The sequence below is a fragment of the Hermetia illucens genome, chromosome 1, assembly GCF_905115235.1.
Source record: "Hermetia illucens chromosome 1, iHerIll2.2.curated.20191125, whole genome shotgun sequence".
NCBI classification, from domain to species: Eukaryota; Metazoa; Arthropoda; class Insecta; order Diptera; family Stratiomyidae; genus Hermetia; species Hermetia illucens.
This window is the reverse complement of record NC_051849.1, coordinates 107,430,753-107,455,002: the sequence shown is the minus strand read 5'-3', so window position 1 is coordinate 107,455,002 and position 24,250 is coordinate 107,430,753. Positions and strand designations below refer to the sequence as shown.

The 24,250-nt window shown below is 41.5% G+C and overlaps 2 protein-coding genes across 2 annotated transcripts in view; one reads left to right on the top strand and one right to left on the bottom strand.

The window, feature by feature from the left end:
- LOC119646422 overlaps positions 1–24,250 on the bottom strand; it is a 145,329-nt gene that overhangs the window by 66,032 nt on the left and 55,047 nt on the right. The window lies entirely within an intron of this gene.
- LOC119646424 lies at positions 19,223–20,356 on the top strand. Its single transcript, XM_038046869.1, has 2 exons — positions 19,223–19,919; positions 20,250–20,356. Exons 1-2 carry the CDS (start codon positions 19,507–19,509, stop codon positions 20,284–20,286), a joined length of 450 nt encoding a protein of 149 aa, XP_037902797.1. The 5' UTR covers positions 19,223–19,506; the 3' UTR covers positions 20,287–20,356.

The window sequence follows — 24,250 nt, the reverse complement described above, 5'->3', positions numbered from 1 at the left end:
AATATGCCGAGTCTGCTTTACGCCTGTTCGACAGTGCGTCCAGCAACAAGCGCTGCGACATCATCTGCGTAGCCGACCAGGCGCGACTCTTCTGGCATGTCCGGCCCTAGGATGGATCCCTGTGCAACCCCCGACGTGACCTCCATCCACCTTTGACCCTCTAGTGTTTCATAGAGCAGGGAGCGGTTCCTCAGATAGTCCCTCAAAATCCGTAAGAGATAGTTCGGCACGTTAAAGGTATTGTCTAGTGTGCCTAGAATGTCTTTCCATCTTACGGAATGGAAGGCCTTTCTGACTGTCAAGTATTACGAGGAGCACCACCCGTCGAGTTCGGCGGCTATGTACATCAATTGTCGATCTCCCTGCCTTAAAACCAAACTGCCGGGGAGATAAATCTCCGGCAGCGCGTATCGCTTCAGCGAGTCTATTTCTGATGAGCTTTTCGAGCACTTTCCCAGCAGTATCAAGCATACATAGTGGGCGGTATGAAGACGGCAGTTCGGGATCGCCTTTCCCTTTAGGGATCAGCGCAAGCCTCACAACTTTGCCACCGAGCAGGGAAAATGCCCTCTTTCAGGTAAGCGTTGAATGCGCCGAGCAGTAGGTCTGGCCGGTGTCGGAATACCAGTTTCTACACCTCTGCTGGAATACCATCGGGTCCTGGCGCCTTCTTATTTTTCATAGAGAGGACTGCCTGTTCCAACTCTTTTACAGAGAAAAGTGGACAGTCCTCTGCACTCTCCGCGCCGACGTCATCATCCCATACATGGTGTGCAGGGAAGAGTGCTCTCACAATGCGGTCCATCTGCTCGGCCTTAAGTGAACAGGGTTTCCGCAGAGCCCCGATTTTACGGGTTACAAGTTTGTAACCGAGTCCCCACGGATCCCCATTCACCTCGTCGACCAGATCTTGCCAGCAGCGGGCTTTGCTCTTGTTTATTGCGCTGCGGAGTCTCCTTTTGGCTGATTTGTACTCCATCATTATGGTACATGCCTCCTCCCGGCCGCCTAGACGTTGTGTTAAGCGGCGGAGCCTGTGACACTCTTTCCGGAACTCTGCGATTTCCACTGTCCACCAATACATGGAAGGTTTGCCGCGCCTCGATGTCTTCCTGGGCATGGAGGCCCCGCAGACCGTCGTTATCAGGTTCATAACTGAATTTACGACAGTGTCAGCAGCGGCGCCACCGCCCCCAGGAGTACCCTTCAGCGTGGCTCCACCTGTTCCCAGAGTTTCGACAAACTTGCCGGTGTTCACTTTCGCGATGTTCCATACACAGAAAGATCGCTGGGGTGGCGCACACCGAGAGTTTGTGTCCACCACTTCGAAAGCAATGTATTGGTGGTCACTTGCCGAAAAGTCTTCCAGAACTCGCCATCCGTCCACCAGCGACACCAGTGATTCCGATGCGAAGATTACGTCTGGAATGCTTCCTTTGCAGCCCGGGCGCCGGAACGTTGGGGTGGATCCGGTGTTTAGAACTACCAGTCCTGTTCTCGCCGCCATTTACAGAATTCGTTTCCCTCTGGAATCTGTGTGAGGCATGCCCCATTCAAGTGCCCTAGCATTGAAGTCACCCCCGACCAGGATCCGCCCATCCGTGCTTAAGATAGCGTCCTCCAAAGCCTCAAGCCTCCGACGAAAGTCCGGCATCGTCTCATTCGGCGTAAGATAGACACTAAAAAACGTTATCCCTGAACACCGAATCCAGACAAAGCCGTCCCCTCGGCCTTGGGCAAGAACCCCCAGGAGGGTGCCGTCCCGAACCCAGATGGCAGCGGTACCTGATATGTCTGGGTGCCATGAAACTGGGCCCTTGTTTGGGTACTGCTCACTGATGAGTACTAAATCAGCTTTGGTCTCCGCAGCGAACTGCGCTAGCAACTCGTGAGCGGTTGCACTCCGGTGCATATTGATTTGTAGGATGCGAATCATGTTGACCGTATCCTAGCTCTTTCCAGTTCTGCCCTGAAAACTGGGCATCGCCCTGATCCCGCAGTGTGCGCAATGCTCTCATCAGTCGCACCACGGTCCCTGCATAGGACGCAGCTTTCCTTTTCATTGCAGCTGTTCGCTTTATGGCCATGCCTGACCGCATTTACGGCATGTTGCCCTTCTGTCAGGTCCCCGACAGTTTGCAGATGTGTGCCCATAATCCAAACATCTGTAACATTTGGTTGGGGCGGCCCGAATTCGTATTCTACACACTACCCAACCAATTCTTATTTTCCCGCTTTTTAGAAGCTTCCTCGCGTATTGCTCGGCAACTTCCACCACAGCCAGTTTTTGGCCTCGGGAGTTTGCGGAGGAGATACCAATCCGGACATTGGTTACCTCCGGGTATTCGCGTTTGATGGCCTCTTCTACCTCGTTCTTTTCCGTGAGACAGTCAAGGTCTCGGATTTCTAAAGCACACGTGGGTTCCAGGCTAGAAACCAAAGCTTTTTCTCCTAGAAGCCCCTTGACTGCTTCACAGAACGTGACTTTATTTATAGTCTTCGGGCCTAGTTCGACTAAGACTCCACCACCCTTCGTTTTACGTATGGAAGACACCTCCGCTCCGTTGTCTTCGGGTTTGATTTTGGATTTCGCTGAGGACTTCCGCAAAAGTTTTGCCTTCCATCGGCTTAATAAGCAAAGCTGGCGGTCTAGTCCTCCTTCGTCTCCCCACCTTTTCTTTTGGCACTCCGTCCTTCGTGTCCGTCTTAGTTTTAGGCAGCGGTTTTTCTGATGGCGCGACGTGTTGTTGTCTTTTGATCCTCTTCGCCTTCTTCTTTTCAGCCCTGGAGGGTACCTGAGTGAAGTCTCCTTCAGATGTCTCTTCCTCCTTTTGTTTTTTACCAAGTTCACTCTGCAATGGGCTGTCAGCGATCCGTTTGGTACTCGTGGTGTTCTCCTCGGGAAGCGTAGTTGTTTCTGCTTCCTGCGGATTTTGTCTTCCTTTCCATGTTCGCCTATAGTATGAAATCCTGTCCAGGAGCTCTTCCAGTTACATTAGGCCCGTTTTTCACCCCCTTATCGACGTTTTTCTGAAGGAACTTCGAAGATCGCATGTGCTTCACAACTGCCGTGCATTTTTTAATAAGTCTTTCCTCTTCCGCTTGCGCCAGAGTAATCGACAGTCCTCCCACTCGGCTTATATTCGAAAACATTTTATTAGTTTCGGCAAGTTTCCACTGTGCCTCTTTCCCCAATTACAGCACTGTACGGTATGGTCTGGGTTCCTATCTGTGTTGCAGGTGCGGCATCATTTTCCGAGTCTTTCTCTCCGTCTGCGCGTCCCGATGTCTCGTCGGGTATTTCAGCCCTTGTTGCGTCCTTCGCTGGGCGCTGGGGCGAACGGCGCATTTTCGTCCTGCGAATAAACGCAGCCAGCTCACTCTCCATTTCCACTATCTCCTCGTTTCGTTCGTTTTTATTCTCCATTTGAGTTGTTTACCAGCGCATCGTGTGCAAGGGAGCGGGCCGCAATAGTCAGGAACGGGTATACCCTCGGGGACACAGCCCCTACCCCAGTTCCCTGAGGCCTGACCTACGCTTAGCTGATCCCGGAATTCACGGACGGATCAGCGCTCGCTCGGGGCAACGCGGTCTACTAACACCGGTTCAATGCACACTACCCGACCAGGGTCCCGAAGGGGCTGGCTACACACGCCACAACTACCACCTTGGCAGAGCTACGCTCACATCACCCCATCGACGTCGACAGGGAGTTGTCGACGTCGACAGGGAGTTGTCGACGTCGACAGGGAGTTGTCGACGGCTCCGGGGACTCCCAGTGTCGCCGGGAGTATCGGTCATTAGCAGTTCGCTCTTCACCGAGAAACTTTTCTCGAGGCTACTACCTAGGATGCAAGTATTTTGCCAGCTAGGGGGTCAGAACTACTTGCTCGGGCACCTCGGGGACGCCACACCCCGTATCGTAAACGACCCATGAAGGATCGTTGCCGATCCCCTGAGGGAATAATAAACAAGTCGGGAAACCGAAAGCTGGACGCTTCAGATATGTAAGGTTTTGTGTATTTCTTTTATAAAGGCATTTGAATGTGAATTTTTCCCATAAGCACGTAATACGTAATTTCCACATATAGTATGTGAGAATATTCACGCTCGGGTGATATTGGCATTCAAAATCTTGAATTTGCAAAGAAGTGACAGATTTGACTTAGTAATAGTAGAACTTCCACCAAACTTGGTAGGATCACGCTCCATATTATAGCCTACATTGCTGCATGCTGGTGCTAGGATGAATTAAAGGCGGGGGGGGGGGTTCTGCAGCCAACTACTGAAAATTATAGCAATATACTATTATTAACTTTATTTGAATGGATAGCCAACATATAGTGGCAGCCTCTTGATTTTTTCTAGATTTTTCGGTTGGTCAGTTTCTAAGAATGGTCCCGATAAAAAAAATGACCTATTTCAACCCCCGAACTCCCCGCCTTTCTAACAAACATCAAAACTAACACCAGGTTTGGAAAGTACTAACAGAGGCCTTTCATTTGATACCCCACATGACCATATTTGGTGAAAAAAAATTACACCTCCCTTCTGCATGTACGGGGACCCCCCTTCACTTCGACGTAAAAGGATGTAACTCACTGCATGCGTGAGCGTTCACAGTTCCCACCTTTGTACCAAGTTTGGTGTCAATCGTGGCTATAGTCTCTGAGAAAAATGCACAGACAGACAGACGGAAGAGTGAGGAGTGGCCAGATCCCCCGCAGATGGCGGATTGGGGCATTCTTATTGATGTGTAAATATGTGTTCATGCACTTTTCTTTTCTGACTGTGCGTGGGCTATTGTTTGCTCATCCCTGGTGCGCGGACCAAAATGGCTATGAGAAGGATACCCAAAACATAAAACCACCATGGAAGTCAAGAGAAGGAGGAAACTTACAGTGCAGGAGCTCGGAACTCCAGTACCGGCGGCTTTTGGGAGTGAACAAGCGCCTAAGAGAAAAAAAGGCGGACAGGACATTCTGAAAACCAACACCAACAGCTGAGAAGGAGGAAAGCGTAGGAAACTCGAACAGCGTTGCGAAGTCAGAGACGAGGGAAAACGACGGATGGACTAAAGTTACCAACAAAAAAGCGGAACGAAAAGCAAAAGCGCGAACTCGTCCAGATGCAATTGTTATCTCCAATAAGGGCAATCTGTCCTACGCGGAGATACTCAAAGAGGTCAAAGCTGATCCCGACCTAAAAGTATCTGAGCGGAAATGTGAACAGAATCCGAAGAACTCAGAAAGGGGATCTCATGTTCGAGCTGAAAGATCCAGCGTGGGCAAAACTGATGACTTTCGCACTCAAGTGAAAAACTCACTTGGGGAGAATGCCGCAGTGCTTGCTCAAAAACATGAGATCTATATACAATGTAAGGATCTCGATGAAGTGACATCGAAAGGAGAAATTTGTACTGCTCTGAAGGAGCAACTCAAGTTGAAAGAACTTACCGAGGAGTCTGTTGTAGGCTTACTGAAAAGCCTATGGGGGTACTCAAACGGCCACAATACGAGTACCACCGGGAGCAGCACAGATGTTGCTTGCCTGCCGGAAGGGTTCGGAATTGGATGGGTTGTCTGCCGTTTAAGAGAACAAATTTCACTGAAGAGGTGCTTTAAATGCCTCACGTTTGGACACTTCGCGAAGGCATGCACCAGCATCATTGATCGATCCGATCGATGCAGATGGTGTGGGGAGAAAGGCCATATTGCCAGAGAGTGCAATAGGGATTCCCAAATGCCTATTGTGCGAAGTAAAAAAGGGACAGGATAACCGGCATATTGCCAGAAGTGGTAAATGTCCAGAATTTAGGAAGGTGCTCATTGCAATGAGAAAATGAGGTTTATTCAAATAAACCTCAATCATTGCAGGGTCGCTCAGGATTTACTTGAGCAGACCACTTTCGAATCTGAGATGAAAATTGCCATCATAAGTGAACTATATAGAAACCATCACGGTGGCATATGGGTCACAGATTCGACTGGTGGAGCGGCGATATGGGCTTGCGGTCGACAGGCCATACAATATACTGCAAGTCAGGCAGCCAGTGGCTTTATGGGGGCCAAAATAAGTGGTGTATATATATACACCACTTATTTTCGGTGCTGTAAACACCTTCCAGAAAGGGGAGTCAGGCTCGCTACACCCACAGCGATCACCAGGCAATCTTCTTTGAGACATGTGTCGAACCTCAGGGCAAAGAGCTATCATGCCCGAAACCGAAAAAATTTCAGGCTTTAAGGAAAGGAGCTCTGCTCAGAAGCGGACATAAACCCGTGAGGGGGTGCCGACAGAATCGTGATGGAGACAATAAAGCGCCGGGCCTGGACGGAGTACCGAATAAGGCCCTTAAGCTTGCCGTGAAATCCAGACCGGACATGTTCGCTGAGTTGTTCGAAGCGTGCATGTCCGAAGGAATATTTCCAGCGGCATGGAAGGCGACAGAAGTTGGTACTTCTGCCTAAGTCTGGTAAACCTCCAGATGAACTATCGTCATACCGACCCATGTGTCTTTTAGACACGGTGGGAAAATGTTAGAGTGGGTAATCTATAATAGATTACTCCCGGTTGTTGAGAGCCAAGGAGGCCTTTCAGATCAGCAGTATGGGTTCCGTAAAGCCAGATCAACCATTAATGCCATCAAATTCGGTTACTGGCTTGGCCGAAGATTGGAATCCATGGAAATGGTGGTACCAGCAAATATTGCGTGATAGTAACCCTGAACGTGAAAAAATGCATCCAATTCGGCTAATTGGAATCTAATACGCAAATCCCTAGCGAAGATTGGTATTCCCCGCCTATCTCGCTGCTATCGTCGATAGTTATTTAACTGAAAGGAGGCTCTGGTACGACACTGATGACGGACGCCAGGAGTACGTTGTTTCCGCGGGTATCCCGCAGGGCTCTGTATTGGGCCCACTACTGTGGAGCATTATATACAACGATGTACTTAACCTTCCTCTTCCGATGGTGGGTTACGACATAGCACTGGTTGTTGTCGCAAAGCATCTCGAAGATGCTGAGTTATACCCAAGCGGGGCAATCAGTGTTGTTAAATTTTGGTTAGAGAGCTCAGATCTGACGCTTGCAGAGGAGAAAACAGAAGCGGTCTTCATCACCAAGCGCTGGAAGAGAAATTACGCCTGATTAATTATAATTATAATCTCACCCAGTTTCTCACGGGGCATGGAGGATATCGCCAATACCTGGACAGGTTTAAATTGGGGACCTCACCCGATTGTCCAAATTGCGATGGAGTCCCAGACACACAGAGGATATATTCTTCCACTGTCTGAGATTTATGGAAGAAAGGAGGAATCTAGAGGAGACTCTAGGAGAGGTGCTGTACCAGAAAATCTGGTGGCGAAAATGCTATCAAAACAAGAGAATTGGGATGCGGCCAACTGCATGATCACATCTATCCAAAATAAATTCCGAATGCAGAGGAGAGGAGAAAAGCGCGGCAACGTATGCCGCGTATAGAAGAAATGGATTCAACTACAATGAACTGACTCCGCCCCGTGATGTAATACCCTCATGGTGGTTCCGCGGGGCAAGGAGGAAATCGGGGGTGGTTTTAGTAGGTAAAAATCATATACACCGAGGTACCCAGACCAGTGTCTTTTGAAGATTTCCACCTCTTCAAAAAAACCAAAAAAAAAAGACAGACAGACAGACAGACGGATGTCGGCTTCCAGTCGACCAAGCTGTGAATGAATACCTAGTCAAATCATACAGTGTACTGTAGTGCACCGTTACGGTCTTGAATGAAGTGCTCTAACACATTTCAAGGCCCCGATTTTTTAAAATCGTCACACTGCACTACTACCTTAAAAAGAGCGATCTCTATCTGTGGCCACTTTTGGTCGCGCTGCACCCAGGGCAGAGGTGAGGCATCGTCTGATGAGTTGCCTCTGCCCTAGGCGAAACTCCAAGCCGATAACTAATAAAAAATATATTACTATGTTTTAGGGAAATTGACTAGAAATCCCCTTAAATTCATCCCAGAGTCATAAAAATGTGTAGTAATACAGTATGCAGGTACGTATAAAGCATAATATCCACAAATTTTGAAAAAATCGTTCTATTACTGAAAAAGTTACAGTAAAGTGAGTAGTCCGACATGCTAACATGCGACATTACAGGCTGCGTCCAAATGAATAGTTCTGCTCTCAAATATACTTACACAAGAAATAAATATGAGAGTATGAGGCTGAAGTGTCCAAATATCGGTTTTCGACTTGTTTTTATCTGGATTAATTTTGGAGGCTGAGGCATGTTTAGTCAATTGCAGAAAACCAAAACCGCCGGTGAATTTAAAATGTGAACTGCCATCACAACGAACCGCACGATTGTGACATTTTAATTGTACAAACATTTAAATTAGGAGCAGTACTTCAGGTGAACCGTCCAACGGTCTGCTCGCGCTAATACCCCAGCTTAAGATGAGCCCAAGCGTCCCCATTCATATGGGCTCATATTATCTCCGACGATTCGTTTTATTGTGGCAATGACATACATATAGAATATTTTCTACGTACAAACATATATTATAGAATACATATAATGTACATAAATATGTATATATATAATATATAGCTCAAAAATCAGACGATAACAACTTTTCTTGCTTATATGTAGTTGTTTCTGTGGTGTTTGTCGGTAGGAAGCGTTATCTGACGGCCCCTTTTAAGGTTTCGTCTAAAACAAAAATGTCAATAATTTCGGTTTTTGCCGCCACGTACTGCTACATCCAGAGTGGAGCATTGTGTCTAAAGTGAAAAGCCACCCTGGTTCAATATTAGATAAGTCCTGCATAAGTACTAGTTCTTAAAGTCATTACATTAAAAAAGCAAATGAGCTACCGGAAGATTTTTAACATAGCATCCCCAAAATGTTCATGGTGAATGTGGAAAACAAAGTAAACATGTCGAAAACGGCAACAAAAAGGAAAAAGGTGATGTAGTAGAAATGCAGCAAGTTGAATGAAACCTTGGCTATGTACAGGGCGCAGCAGCATAACTTCCTTTTTTCAAAACTCAATAAAAACTATTGTATGCATCGGAAAATATTTATTTATTTTTTATAATGTAGGCACATGTCTAAAGTTTTTATTTACATTGTTTTGAAGATCAAATCTGTTAGATGACGTCCCCGATTCTCCATACATTGCGTAAACCGATTGGCGTTTGTCATGACTCTTGTTAGCATAGCAGGTGTTATGTTGGCAATTTCTTCTTGGATGTTGGTCTTCAAATCTTGTAGGGTTCTTGGACGGTTCACATAAACACGGGATTTCAAAAAACCCCATAGAAAAAAATCACAAGGGGACAGATCGGGAGAGCGTGCCGGCCATTCCAAATCGCCTCTAATTGAGATAAGGCGCTCTGGAAAGTGTTCCCTCAAAACAGCCATCGATGCTCTTGAAGTGTGTGCTGTTGCACCGTCTTGTTGGAACCAAGTGTCCCCCAAATCCAAATTTTCTAGCCGTGGGAAAAAAAAATTCTGTAGCATGTTTACATACCGGTCCGAATTCACTGTCACTGTAACCTCATTTTCCTCAAAAAACCAGGGACCAATAATTCCAGCTGAGGGAATTGCACACCATACTGTGACTTTTGGTGAATGCAAAGGCTTTTGATGCAATTCTCGAGGGTTGGTGTCATCCCAGTAGCGCATGTTTTGTTTGTTAACCGACCCACACAAATGAAAATGGGCTTCATCGCTAAAAAAAAACAATAGCTCCCTCGGGAACGACATCAAGAAGAAGCTCACACGCGTTCATCCGAGAATTGAAGTCATGTTCTGAAAGTTCCTGCACTATCGCCATCTTATAGGGATGAAAATGAAGATCATCACGAAGAATTCTTCTCACAGAACGATCGGATAGTCCAAGGGCAGATGCGTGTTTGCGCGCAGAACGCCGTGGTGATCGCAACATTGACGCTCTCACTGCTTCAATGTTCTCAGATGATCTAACGGGCCGAGGGACTCCAGTTCTTCCTTTTGTCGCACTTGCAGTTTGTCTGAATGTAGTGACCCATGTAACAATTGATTTGCGGTCTGGGACGGGAGCCAACGGGGCTAAATTAAAGCGATTCCGAAATTCACCCTGTGTTGCAATAACCGAACATCCGCTTGAAAAGTAAACCTCAACGGCAAAGGAACTATTCCAACGCATGATGGCGACTGAACCGTGTCGGGACAAAACTTTACAGTATCCCCTCTTGAACGAGACCACTAGCGCTCCGCTATGACATCAACTAACTGAGTGGCGCGCATTTTAAAAAAGGAAGTTATGCTGCCGCACCCTGTACATCAACTGACGGTGCCGTCGAAGACATCGATGTTGTCTACAAATTTTTTGAAATAAGATGGTTTTGTTTCACACAAAACCTTGAAAAGTACTATTTAGTATCTTTTTGTTCCACTTTTTAATACCACAGTTCTTCCACTTCCGACAACATTGCTTACTACAGTCATCATTACCTGAAATAAGGATAACTAGAAAACAATTTGACCAAAAAAGATTCAGTATATTATTACCATCTCAAGCGGACGAATAGTTTGACACACGTCTTAATTGTTGAGGCATGCCCATAATGGCAATAGCTTGCTAGCTGCTAGGGAATATCGAGAATCGGGGCTTCCAATTTCGACGGTACAATGAATCACTTGAAATTTACATCTGAATTCCTACCACTTGTCTTGGGAAAACTTTGAAAACTCGGAGCTCCACAATACGAGTTCATTTTTACGATTGAGTGTAAAAGCCAATTAGGGAAAATCCCAATTTCGCTAAGAATATTTTATTTACCCACGAAGGTATTCGAGATTACCCGATTTGAACCATTTCCTCTGGTGAGCTTGTAAACGAATGATTTATAAAGGCACTCCAAGGTCCTTAGAAGAAGTTTCTTTTAAAGTTAGTAATGTTAACGTAAATATATAAAGCAGAATGTTATGAAAATCAATTCCTTGTTTTGTTTAAAAGAGCATTCTATTGCTCAACAATGGAGGGTGGTGATTTTGAACATTTTTAGAAAAACTTTAAACTAAACCATTCACAATACAATCATCTTTTAATTTTCGTTTAACGAAGTATTCGGTATGTGTTTTTGTCCAAATCCGGTGTTTTCAAAGTTTTGTGGGAAACAATCTTTAAAAGAGACTGGCCTGGACACGGCAGCGTGTGGGATTTTTGCCCACTAAAACCACCCCCGACTACTCCCACGCCTCGCGGAAAGACCATATGATATTAAATCACGAGGCCGAGTTAGCCCACTCTAGGTTAGTCAGCTTTTTTCTCTATGCAGCGTACGTAACCGCAATTTTGTCATCTTCTCTGCCTTGCGCGGCATGCTCTGGATAGATGTGATCGTGGAATTGATTGCATCTCAGTCCTGATATGTAAGCATTCTCCTCCCCTGGAGTCTCCTCTAGATTCTTCGTTTTTTCCACAAATCTTGGACAGTAAAAGAACACGTGCTTTGGGTCCTCTGGGATTCCATCTCAATTTCGAAAATTGGGTAAGATATCTAATCTAAACATGTACAAATACTGCAATATTGTGCGTACCCCGTGCGAAACTGGGTAAAATTATAATTAGTCTCACCGTGCCGTCTTTGCAATCACTCCTTGATGGGCCGGATGAACTTGTGTGTCCACTGATCCATTTCCGAGCGTTGCTAATGTTCGCTTTCGGCGTTCTTCGTTTGTGATAAAGGTAAGGTAGGCTTCGCATTGTATATATTCGTCACCTGATTGCCGAGATGTCAATCGGCATCATTCCTGAGATGACGAACGATGCATCATCTGAGACGGTCCTGGAGACAAAGCATACCTTTAGAGCTGTCCTTCCTTCCTTTCCTACACACTAGAAGTGCATCAAGCCAGATCGAACTCACCACCCTAGCCATAAGCAGCCTAGAAGTATGCCGTAATCCTCTCACGTTTCGCTTCGCGTCTGTCATCACCCCCAAGTATTTGATGGCTGGCTTGGAAGAGATGAACACAATTCAATATCTCTCTGCATGTTTGTGTAAAATACTGTAAACTTATCCACATTATCATTGCCTACTATGTAATATTTTCTCTAAAAATACTGTAAATTCATATGTACCGGCCTACTAAGTATAGGTAAAAATTGTATAAAATAGGAAATATAAATTAAAAATACATAGTTCGTTGGAACTATCGAACACAAGCCTAACGTGTTTTATTCTGTGGAGTCCAGGCAATTTGCTGCTCCCAAAATTTACACTGCTTGACTAGATCATTGTGGAGTTCAGGCAATTGCTGCTCCCATAGCTGGTTAGTCTGGAGTTTTGGCATTTAGCTGCTCCGACTAACCATAAACTAATTTATAAAGAAAGAAGAGTAAGGGATTGCCAAGTGGACTGGCAACAACCACATAAGGTGGCACATCACATGGCGACCGTGACAGTCTAAAGACTTCGTATATAAGTACCAGTCTAAAGACTTCTGCTTACTATCGTTTCTACTTACTATCGTTTCTACTATTGTCACAATTTGAAAATCAAGGTCGTGTAAATGAACGACATTGGGGAAAAGTTCGACCAGCTTTACCAGAAAATCTGGCGATTGCTCAAAAAACCAGAGCGAAACACCGGAGGCATAACACTATATAAAGTTGGAGAGCAACCACCACGCTGGAAGCCGTCAGAATCAACACCGACAACTGCGGTTGATGATAAACTTGCGGGACCTCGACGCGTTACAATAGAAAAATATAAGAAGCGAACGAAACGACTATCCAATAACGTATCTGTCAGCGCTAAAGGAGGACGAAGAAGAGAACTCCAGCGGCAGTTCATAAAGTATAAACGGTTAGAGCAAATTGCAGCCACACCAGAGGAGAAGAACAAGTATAAATATTTAATAACCAATGTTAAAAAAGAAATAAATTATTTAAAAAAAATGCAAAAAAAAAAATATTAACGTTAATCCTGAAAATAATATAAAAAAAATGTTTGTTCCCAATTAGAATTAGTTTAATAAATGTAGTAGTAATAAATAATAAATGATTTTTTTTGTTTGTTCCAAATAATGTTAGTATTTGTACCACATGATTGAAAGCACGACAATATAACAATATAAAAGAAGATGTCTGAAAATGTTATTCTTTGCTTTTTCTAAATGGACAAATTAGAATCTCTAAAAGAGAAACTTCAAATTACACTAATAAATCTACGGAAAAGTGTAAATAGTCCTTACAGTGAAAAAACTATACGCGAAAAACGCGAATTAATTGAACAAACACTAATAGACGCAAAGTCGACTGAACAAAATATACGAACAGACGTTTTGTCCCAAATTTCGCTGAAATTGCCCTACCTTTAAATCAATTGTTGCGTAAAAATGTTAAATTCGAATGGACACCACGGTGTAGCACTGCATTCGACATCCTTAAAACAATATTAATGTCCCCGCCCATACTTCAGTACCCTGATTTTAAACAAGAGTTTATAATATCCACAGATGCATCCGAAAATGCATGTGGAGCAATACTATCACAGACAATAGATGGAACTGAATTGCCAATAGCTTTCGCTAGCAAAACATTCACTAAAGGTGAAAAAAATAAATCTACCATAGAAAAAGAACTAACAGCAATTCATTGGGCAATAATGTATTTCAAACCATATGTTTATGGAAGACATTTTATAGTAAGAACAGATCATAGGCCACTTATTTACTTATTTGGGATGAAAAATCCATCATCTAAACTAACACGGATGAGGCTTGATCTAGAAGAATATCAATTTGACATACAGTACATTAAAGGCAAAGAGAACATTGGCCCAGATACATTATCTAGAATAGAACTAGATATAACAGACCTGACAAACCTGAAAAATGTCTTGCAAATACAAACAAGAACAATGACCAAAAACACAAATCAATCAAAACTCATTCACAATACTTCAGAAAACCACAATACTAACAAAAACATGCAGCCTGATCAACTGCACGTTTTCGAGGTTTTATCACCTAATGAAGTAATGCATTTACCGGAATTGAAATTTAATATTGCGCAATATAAAAATAAAAATACTGATATAGAAATAGACGTAATACATAAAAATAAAGTCCAAATAAAGCGGTATATAAATCTAAATAATAACCAATCAATTGAACCCGCATTAGTGCAGGAACTCACAGAGTTGGAAAAATATCTAAACAATAGGTTTCAGATCAAGACTCTGAAACTATCGGCCGAAAGTGAATTATTCACTATATTAAACACAACCGCATTTAAAACGCTAGCGAATCATACTTTGAAAAATATGGATATCCAAATATACAAACCACTAATTACGATAACGGACAAATCGAAAATAATAGAAATATTGCATAACAATCACTCTACTCCAACAGCAGGACACATTGGACAGAGTAGAATGTATAAAAAACTTCGTGAAATGTACAAATGGAAAAACATGAAAAAAACAATCGCTAATTATATTAAAAACTGTAGTTCATGTACAAAAAATAAACATCAAAAACAAAATAGGGAATTACTAGAGATAACAACAACACCAACCAAAGTATTCGATACCATGTCCATAGACACAGTTGGACCGTTTACCAAAACCAACCAAGGTAATAAATACGCTGTAACTATGCAGTGTGATCTGAGCAAATATGTGATAATAATACCTATTCCAAACAAGGAAGCGAACACTGTTGCAAGAGCAATTGTCCATGGATTCATATTAAACTACGGACCCATGAACAAAATAAAAACAGATCTCGGTACTGAATACAAAAATCAAGTATTCTCGGAGATATGTAAATTGCTAAAAATAGAACAAATATTTGCAACACCAGCTCATCCTGAAACCATAGGAGCTCTAGAACGTAACCATAAGTGTCTAAACGAATACCTACGAAGTTTCGTTAACGAAAACAAAGACGATTGGGATGATTGGGTACAGTACTACTCTTTCTGTTACAACACGTCACCCAATTCCATACATGGTTACACACCATTCGAGTTAGTGTTTGGAAAAAAAGTAAATATACCCTCAGAACTCTCTAAAACAAAACCAGAACCAATATATAATTACGACTTGTACAATAATGAACTAAAATACAGATTACAAAATTCCATTAGCAAAGCCAAACAACTTCTAGAAAAAGCAAAGAAAAAGACAAAAAACCAAAATGACCCAAAATGTAACCCATTATCATTGAAAATAGGAGATCAAGTTTTGTTATCCGTCGAAAACAGACGAAAACTAGACCCATTGTATGAAGGTCCTTATAGCATAATATCAATTGACAATGTAAATTGCCTGATAAAAGACCAGGACAATAAAATATCTAAAATTCACAAAAATAGGTTAAGACGAATAAATAAATAAATAAAATAAACAAAATCGCTTTGAAATTGCCTATACTGTTGAAAATACTATTATAAATATAAATATACCACCTAATTAATCAATACCAATACAATATATTACAATAAGTAGACTTTAAAAATATTACTCATTATTGTTAAAAAAAAAAAAAACTTCTAACATAATATAAACAATAAAGAAAAAACGAATTGTCTACCGTTCCTAAAGACAATTCATTTTTTTTCAAAAGGGGTAAGGTGTAAAATACTGTAAACTTATCCACATTATCATTGCCTACTATGTAATATTTTCTCTAAAAATACTGTAAATTCATATGTACCGGCCTACTAAGTATAGGTAAAAATTGTATAAAATAGGAAATATAAATTAAAAATACATAGTTCGTTGGAACTATCGAACACAAGCCTAACGTGTTTTATTCTGTGGAGTCCAGGCAATTTGCTGCTCCCAAAATTTACACTGCTTGACTAGATCATTGTGGAGTTCAGGCAATTGCTGCTCCCATAGCTGGTTAGTCTGGAGTTTTGGCATTTAGCTGCTCCGACTAACCATAAACTAATTTACAAAGAAAGAAGAGTAAGGGATTGCCAAGTGGACTGGCAACAACCACATAAGGTGGCACATCACATTTGTCTGTCTGTCTGTCACATTTAATTTACTGGGAAACTGTGAAATTTGGTGATAACGTCTGTGAGTTTCTTTACATTCAGCGAGTGGCAGCATTTTGCGAGGGGTTTCTCATACACGAGAAAGCGTGTATATGGCCTTTTCGAAACTGATCTTACTTCTGATACTGAGTGAAACATAGTGAAATAGGGTTCAAAATATGTGTTCCGAAAAGTGACAGGTCTTGGTCTCAGAACCTATCCAATCGGAAGATCTGAAAAAAATCACAATCACAATACCCTCCATTTCGAAATCCAATAGTGATTTAGTAGTAGAAGTATAAAATTTTTAATCAAAATAAATAGTACATTGAAGGAAATCCAGCTATTATTACCAGTACACGGTACACTACAGGATTACAGTACCCTGTAGGAGGCAATGTGGTCAGCATTGTGCTCGCCCGAAATTATTACCCTGATTTGACTCAGGTGCTCATTCATAGCTGAGTCGACTGGTATTCGACGTCAAATCACGATATAAATTCTACTGCCACCAGTGAGATTTGAACCACGACCTTCCGTACGACCACCTCTAACCGCTCAGCTACACGAACTAGTGACGTTATTATCATATACATAAAGTGATCTCATATAAGGGGCGGATGCCTGAAAATATATTAGTTTTCCTTTTTGAGGGTATTGTATGAAAGCGTTTCAACTGACCGACACTGACTGAGCAGTCAGATCGACTAGAAAGAACACTTTACCACGGTTCTTAACCGTATCATATCCGGTGAAGTGCCCCCTCTTATGGATGAAATAGTTAGCCACCGTTAGATGAAGATATGGACTGTTTCTCTAAATAAAAGAGAAATCATTTCGGCCCTCAATGCACCCAAACGGTCTGAAGCCGTTGGGCTTTTCGGTCTCCCCGCAGAGCTATTTATCGCTGCCCATGCATTTACTGCAGATCTGGTACTTTCACTCGTACGGATATTTTGGGAATCTGAGACCTTTCCCAGAGAATAGAGAAAGAGGACGGTCGTCTAGATCCCAAAGACCCGTTTTGAGTGTGACAATCTGCGTGCTCTCTATCACAAAGTACAGAAAGTTAATAGGTAAAATAATACCGGAATGCAAAAATAATCCTGGAACGCTTCAAAAAACATCTTGAAAGTATGATCGACAGAGAGCACCCAATGGATCATTTCGGAAAAGTGCGCGGAGATTAGATTTTTGATGTGTCTGCTCTTCATCGATTTCGAGAAAGCTTTTGATAGCGTGAACAGAGAGTTATCTAGAGCTTTTAGAAATTGACTAAAAAACTCCCCTTAAGTTACTCCTAAGTGTACTAAATTTCGCACCGACATAGAGGACAGCCTCATGCATACACATGCCAAGTTTCATGAAAATCCAACTATTATTGGGAAAGTTATAGCAGTTCAAACTTATCAATTTCGTGCTAATTAACAGCATCCTAAGCCATACAAATAAGATGCTGACGTCATAATTAACGAGAATAATTGAAATTCGAGTGAAATATTAAAATTCCATTCAAGAAGAATCTAATTCTCCTTAGCCCTTTTTTATATTTGATGTTGGTTAAATTGTTGGCATTTGCTAATAATATTAAACTCAGAGTGTGAAGCGTATGAGGTTGACTATTTCAGTACAGGGCTTTCCGAGCAAATGATTTATTTAAATGACTTTCTAAAAAATAGATGCCAATAGAATTTTTAACTATGTGACACGGAACTGTCAGGTTCATCGCTCCTCACATCTTCTTCTTTTTGTTCAGCCTTCAGTTCACAAGCGGGGTCGGCTCGTCGTGATCGGTTTCGTCATTTTATTTTATCAAATGCCTGATCAGGATGTAATCGCGAGACCTTCAAATCCCCATCCAGTGTACCATGCGACCATTGTTTTGGTCGGCTTTTTGGTTGCTTACCATTGACTTCGATGTTCTGACCAATACTGGTTGTTGAATTCTCGTTACCGTGAATTACGTGACCACACCATCGAAAACGCCTCTCTTGTAGTTTTTCCACGATCGGTGCAAACCCATATCGATCGCGGATATTCTCATTTCAGACGTACATAATCAAAACGTGTCACGCCACCAGTGCAATACAACATCTTCGTTCCCATTACCGCAAGACGCCGTTCATTGTCCTTTATAGTCGGCCGACACTCAGAACTATAGAGAGCGGTAGACGGACGACATTGCAGTAAATTTTAGATTTGGGACGTGCGCTGATACGTCGATCACAAAGAAGACCAGTTGAGAAATGCCACTTCATCCAGGTTGCATTAATACGTGAAACAATTTCATTACCCAGCTCTCCATTGGCTGATAGCATTGACTCGGGATATTTAAATCGCTGAGTTCTGGCAATGGTAGTAACCTGCCCTTCGAGATATTTAAATCGCTCAGTTCTGACAATGGCAGTAACCTGCCCAGAACTGAGAGATTTCAATATGTCGGGTCAATGCTATAAGCCAATAGAGAACTACGTTATGCTCCTCACATAGGGAAACACAAAACCTTTTATACCTGAAGCGTCAAGCTTCCGGTTTCCCGACTTGTTTCATGATTAAATTAATGCAGATCACCACTCCCTAAACATTTTCTTTTGAACTTAACTTAAATTGAAGAAAAAAATGGAAAAATTTAAAAAAAAAACATACATTTTAATGCTAAAATAGATAATTCCCAGCAATGGCATGGGATAATATAGATAATTTACTAGTATCTGAAGCTTCCAATGTTTGGTTGGGATCAAAGCTTGCGTGGCAGTTTTGAAACTCCCTCTAGGATTGGTTCCCAGGAACTCGATATGTCTGGCTATTTTTGTTTTTCAAGCATAGTTACGTAATGTTTTATAATAAAATCAACGCGCAGTCAGCGAGTGTAATAGTCAACAATTAATCTCATATTGTTCATATCAGGTAACATTTCATTCTTTTTTCTTTTTTATCGGAACCACGGTCGCGAGGAAATAGTGCAGGTCTTCTGATTCGAAGAGTGGAGGAGTAACATACAAATATGTATGAAGGTATCGCCAATCAGCATAGAAATTTAAGTAACATAGAAGCCTTGCGATAAACAACGACTGCCGTTTCGGAGGAACACTTGGAATAGGTAGCACGTAGATTGCTTCGAGCCATTCATTCTCGATTTGTTCTTTCCTGTGACGAGGGCAATGAACGTCGTGCTCTGAGGTGTTATATACTCCTGTATCGCTCGTTTCTTCCTCCGTAGTTAGTATCCACGAACCACGGCGGCGTGGGAACCTCCGACAGAACGACAAAAGTCACAATCGCCTTCGATTCTGAATTATTCGCGTGATATATTAGTTTCAGCGAAGGCTCTCATAGCTGATTGGAAATAGAATCTTTACACGTCCCACCGATTCGTACGAAATCAATTGAACAATTCGGGGGTTGGTTTGTGGTGCCTAATGTCCTTGAAGTGATTTGTGCCGGAGTTTAGCTCTCCTTCGCTATGTCGTCAAATTGCCGCCGGATCTCAACGAATCAGCATCCGTTGCGGAAGCAGGTATCCTTGGTAGACTCATCAGTTCCCAACGCTTCTTTGGTTATCCCGCGTAGTCACGCTGTGAACATCCGCCGCGTCGACCGTTTCAAATTCGCGAATTTTCAAAAGCAATTTTCGGTCGACCAAGTGTTTGCGGTTAGCCGTGGTGTTCGGCAAAAAACTGTCGGCCAGAATACTTTACGAGTAAGTGTTACAAAGGGTACGACTGTCGGCTATTCTAAAGCATGTGATGGCAATGCAGCCTTGCCTTCACACCAACAGTGCGATAGAGTTGGTGAGCCAGGGGACGCAAATTTAAAGATAGTCCCTGCTTTGAAGAAACGAGTACAACCGCGGGGATATGATGACCGGAAGAAGGAGTAAGTAGCTATTCATAATGGGGAAACCCACATTAAATATCCATTAAAGCCAACGTCCCGAGAATTGCGAAACGTAACCTTGACTTTGGCTTTGAGAACTTGACGGTAAAGTTATGCAAATTATGAACAATGAACGTTTCTTTCCAAGAAACTTAACACTCAAAAGTTTAAGTTCATAACTTTTTATGAGTTAGGAAATGAAATATTGCATACTTTACGGCGAAATTGTTTGTTAAATTGGTCAGTCTTCAAGTTGGTAGCACTCCCAAACGCTACTTTTCAGTTTATTTTGAACGTTCCTCTTGGCTCAACTTTTACTCAATATTTTAGAGAGACTAACAGAAAAATCCAGGCAACTGGAAGCTGAACGGTTCAAGTATGAAAGGTTTTGTGTTTTTCCTATATTTGTGTGCAGACCTGTAATACCACGAGCATCAAACTTGGCAGTAACATGATCATAGCTTATATTACTGGAGAGATTCATGATTCTAGGATGAACTGAGGGAGAGGTTTCCAAAAAATTTTCAAAAAATTTAATAATATACTATTATTAACTTTATTTGAGCAGGTATTTGTATGGAGGGCTTTTGAGCTCTAAGGACCGTACATGGGAAGTTTCGTGATTTTTTCAAATTTTTCGACTGCTCAATTTCTGAGAATGCCGCCGTTAGACAAGTGCTCGCCTTCCAGCTCTCCCACTCCCCTTTACAACTAATTTCAAAACTAATACCGGAAAGTAACAATCAAGACAGCAAACAGACGGACAGTAAACCGATTTAAATCAGGCTTTGTTTTCAGCAATTTCACAAACGAGGTCTAATAATAATAAGCAATATAAGAAAAAGAATCAAATATTTAATATTATTTAATATTTCACTAAAAACGACTTCTAACTGTAATATGAATTGAACTGTGTGAATCAAATGGTTACATTACGTCATAATGGCGCAGAGTGTTTGGAATTAAGAAAATAAATAAATTAGGCAGAGGTAATTACTTAGCGGTAACTAAATAATAATGTCATATATAAGGACAAGACAAAATTTCAAGCAGTCGTATCCATGCACGGAATATGATCATGCAGGATATTAAATGAAAGTGCTCTATTAATACTTTCCGATTCTGATAGTATATGAAACGTAGAGGAGTGAGTGTTCAAAATGTGTGCCCCGAGAAGTGAAACTGAACCTATCAAGCCGAAAAATCTGACAAATTTCACGATGATGCATTTAGGCCTTAACATACATTCTATTCTGATATCTCCTCAAATAAAGCTAATAATGGTTTATTACTACATTTTAGATGTTTTCTCGAAACCCCCTGTTAAGTTTATCCTGGCACCATAATAAGTAATAATATAATTATGGAAAGTTTGAAGGAAATCCAACTGCTATTAACAAAGTTATGAAAGGTCAACATTTTGTATTTCGCGTAAATGTATTGCAGTCTAAGCCATATATGACGTCAACATCATATAAAGTGAACACATGCGGACGGCAGATTTGGAGTTTAGAAATACGTATAGCAGGGAATATTTTGAATTTTTAGTTATTTACGAATGGACAAACGTGCATAGGAAATTACTCATACACGATGAACACAAAACCTTTCTACTCCACGCGACCAGCTTCTGGTATTCCGACTTGTTAAGGTTTTATGTAAAACAAAACCTTATTAAAATCGGTTTACCCTCTGTCTATCCGTCTGTGTGTTTATCACACGCATTTTTCTCGCAGGCGCTTATAGCAGTTGACACCAAATTTGGTGAAAAGGTGGGAACTGTGAACGCTCACGCATACAGTAAGTTACATCATTATATAACGAATTTAACTTGGAGTCCCCATATATGCAAAACGGAAAAGTACATTTTTTTTTACCAAATGTAGTCATGTGTTAGTATCAAATGAAAGGTCTCAGTTAGTACCTTCCGAAGCCGGGCTTAGTTTTGACATTTCTTCGAAAGGTGGGGAATGCGGGGAATCGAAAGTGATCAATTTTTTAACGGAGCCATTCTCAGAAACTACTCAACCGAAAAACCAGACAAAAATCACAAGGCTGTCACTATGTAGTCCCTAGGCTCCGAAATACCCTTCATGCCAGTATCTATTCAAATAAAGCTAATAATTTTAGTAATTGGCCGCGAAACCCCTTTTAAATTCATCCTAGAACCACGAAATTTTTCAGCAAAGTAGGCTACAGCATAGAGCATAATCCTACCATTGGTGGAAATCGCACTGTTACTAACAAAGTCATAATAACTCAAGGTTGTCGCTTCTTTGCAAATTCAAGACTTCGAAAGTCAATATCACGCGAAAGTATTCTCACATAATATGCATATATTACGTGCTAGGTTCGAATGGGGCAAATGCACACTCAAATGGCTTTATAAAAGAAATACACCTTCAGCGTCGAGCTTCCGGTTTCCCGACTTGTTTTTATATTGCATTGTGTAATCATAATAAAGAGAAAGATAGAGAGAGAAAGGAAGGAAAAACAAAAAGAGATATTTAGAACAAAACAAAAGAAAAGGTACACGCGAATTCTCTAACGAGAAGTTCCACTTTAAGGATATTATCAATTTGTATGTTAATCAAAATTGTCTATAAATCCGGAAAAGAAGCGTTCCGTGTCTCATTTCTATCGCTTTGTGATTTTCAAAACAAATTTTTTTTTCCGGAATAATTAAAATATTTCCGTGTAATCCTCCTCCTGCATTTTCCCCTGTTCCGATCCTTACGATATACTTGACACGTATCAAGTGGTTCAAGCCATCAATTGCGATGTTATTGGAAACTCATCGCAAACACCAGGAAATGTTAAAGTTGAAAAGTTTCAGCACTCGACCGGCTGAATGAAATCTCCCCCTCAGTTTCCAAGAAAAGATACAAATTCCGCAACGTTCCTACAAAAGATTGGGTCTCTTTTTCTTGCGAAATCTAAACATCAAAAACTGTATATCGAACACAATTTCGATTAAATTGTGTCACAAAGTCCTAGAATTGAATCTTTGAATTTTTGATTTTGTTTTCCTCCGCTTCCTCCGCTCCGCACTTTACTCAACTGTTCTCGTGCAATTCACAGAAGTCAGTATACACAGACTAGACAAGGTAATATCAATACGAAACGTCAAACTCTTGACGACGTCACTTGGATCGATACAATATGTAGCGAAATTTAATGAACACCTTGTATCTCTGGAACTATTATGGTTTCAGGACAGTTATGAATTAAGATTTGTGAGTAACATTTCAATCTATGAATAAAGTCCATATCTATGAAAATCGGTAGAAAAGTATGACCATAGATCTGTTAATTTGCGACCAAAAATAAAATCATCACTAAAAGTTATTGTTAGTAAATCAAATGCTGCATTCACTTATGAAAAAAATTTGTAAAATTCATTGATAATGAAATCAATCAATCAGTTTAGGTTCAACAAAGAACATAAGCTTAGTGTGAACACATAAAATTAATAAATAGTCTTAATAATTTTTCGTTTTGGTGCCAGTCGTTGGCCATCACTAACATTGGCATACTCAAAATATTTCTGACCTTCATCTCGTTATCTTTTGACACCTCCCCTCCCCGCACCCAGAGTCGTTCTTTAATGTCTTCCCTTGATTTTAATACCAGTTGCAGCACAGATTTGACGATTCCATGATTAATTTTTATCTTTGCAACCTGTTAACTTACGCTGTTTGAACATTAACGTCTTGAACAGGTGAAATACTTTCTACTTCGCTTGCAATATCTTCTTGCCCTTAATACAATTATCGGAAGTTAAATTTGGATTTATTTTGTTGTGGATTTGGGCAGTGCTAAGCCCACCATCAATTTAATGGTGCACTGCATTAAGTGCACAGCAACTTGATGTGCCGCTTGTTATGTGCAGACCCTTCGTTCATGGGAAACCACCCAATGAAAAAAAAACGGGAAAAAAGGCTAGACTCTTTCGTCCAAGAAGTAGGCATGACGAATAAATATAAACAGAAAACAATACCTGCTGACCAGGTAGCGTCTGATGAATCATCCCTTTATTTTTGATGAAAACGTCTAGCCTTTTTCTATTTTTTAAATATCTTCTTCGAATTGAATAACATCTTACATCTGAAAAGATGATACAGCATCTTGTACCAACTTTTTTGTCTCCTCAGTTGTACTCTTTTGGGTGTATGGCTTTCATTACCCTGCTGCCGGAAATACTGACTCGGAACGGCGTCGTCCTTTAACCGTCTTTTGCTTTTCAAAGTCTCTAGAAGTATGTCTTATATTTATAATGGTCTTGCAAAACATGTTTTGAACACACATGACGTTTTCAAAGTTGATCTCCC

Coding starts and splice junctions, on each gene's coding strand:
- LOC119646424 (XM_038046869.1), top strand. CDS start 19,507: ATGTCGTCAAATTGCCGCCGGATCTCAACGAATCAGCATCCGTTGCGG. Junction 19,920..20,249: donor TATGATGACCGGAAGAAGGA/GTAAGTAGCTAT, acceptor TCAATATTTTAG/AGAGACTAACAGAAAAATCC.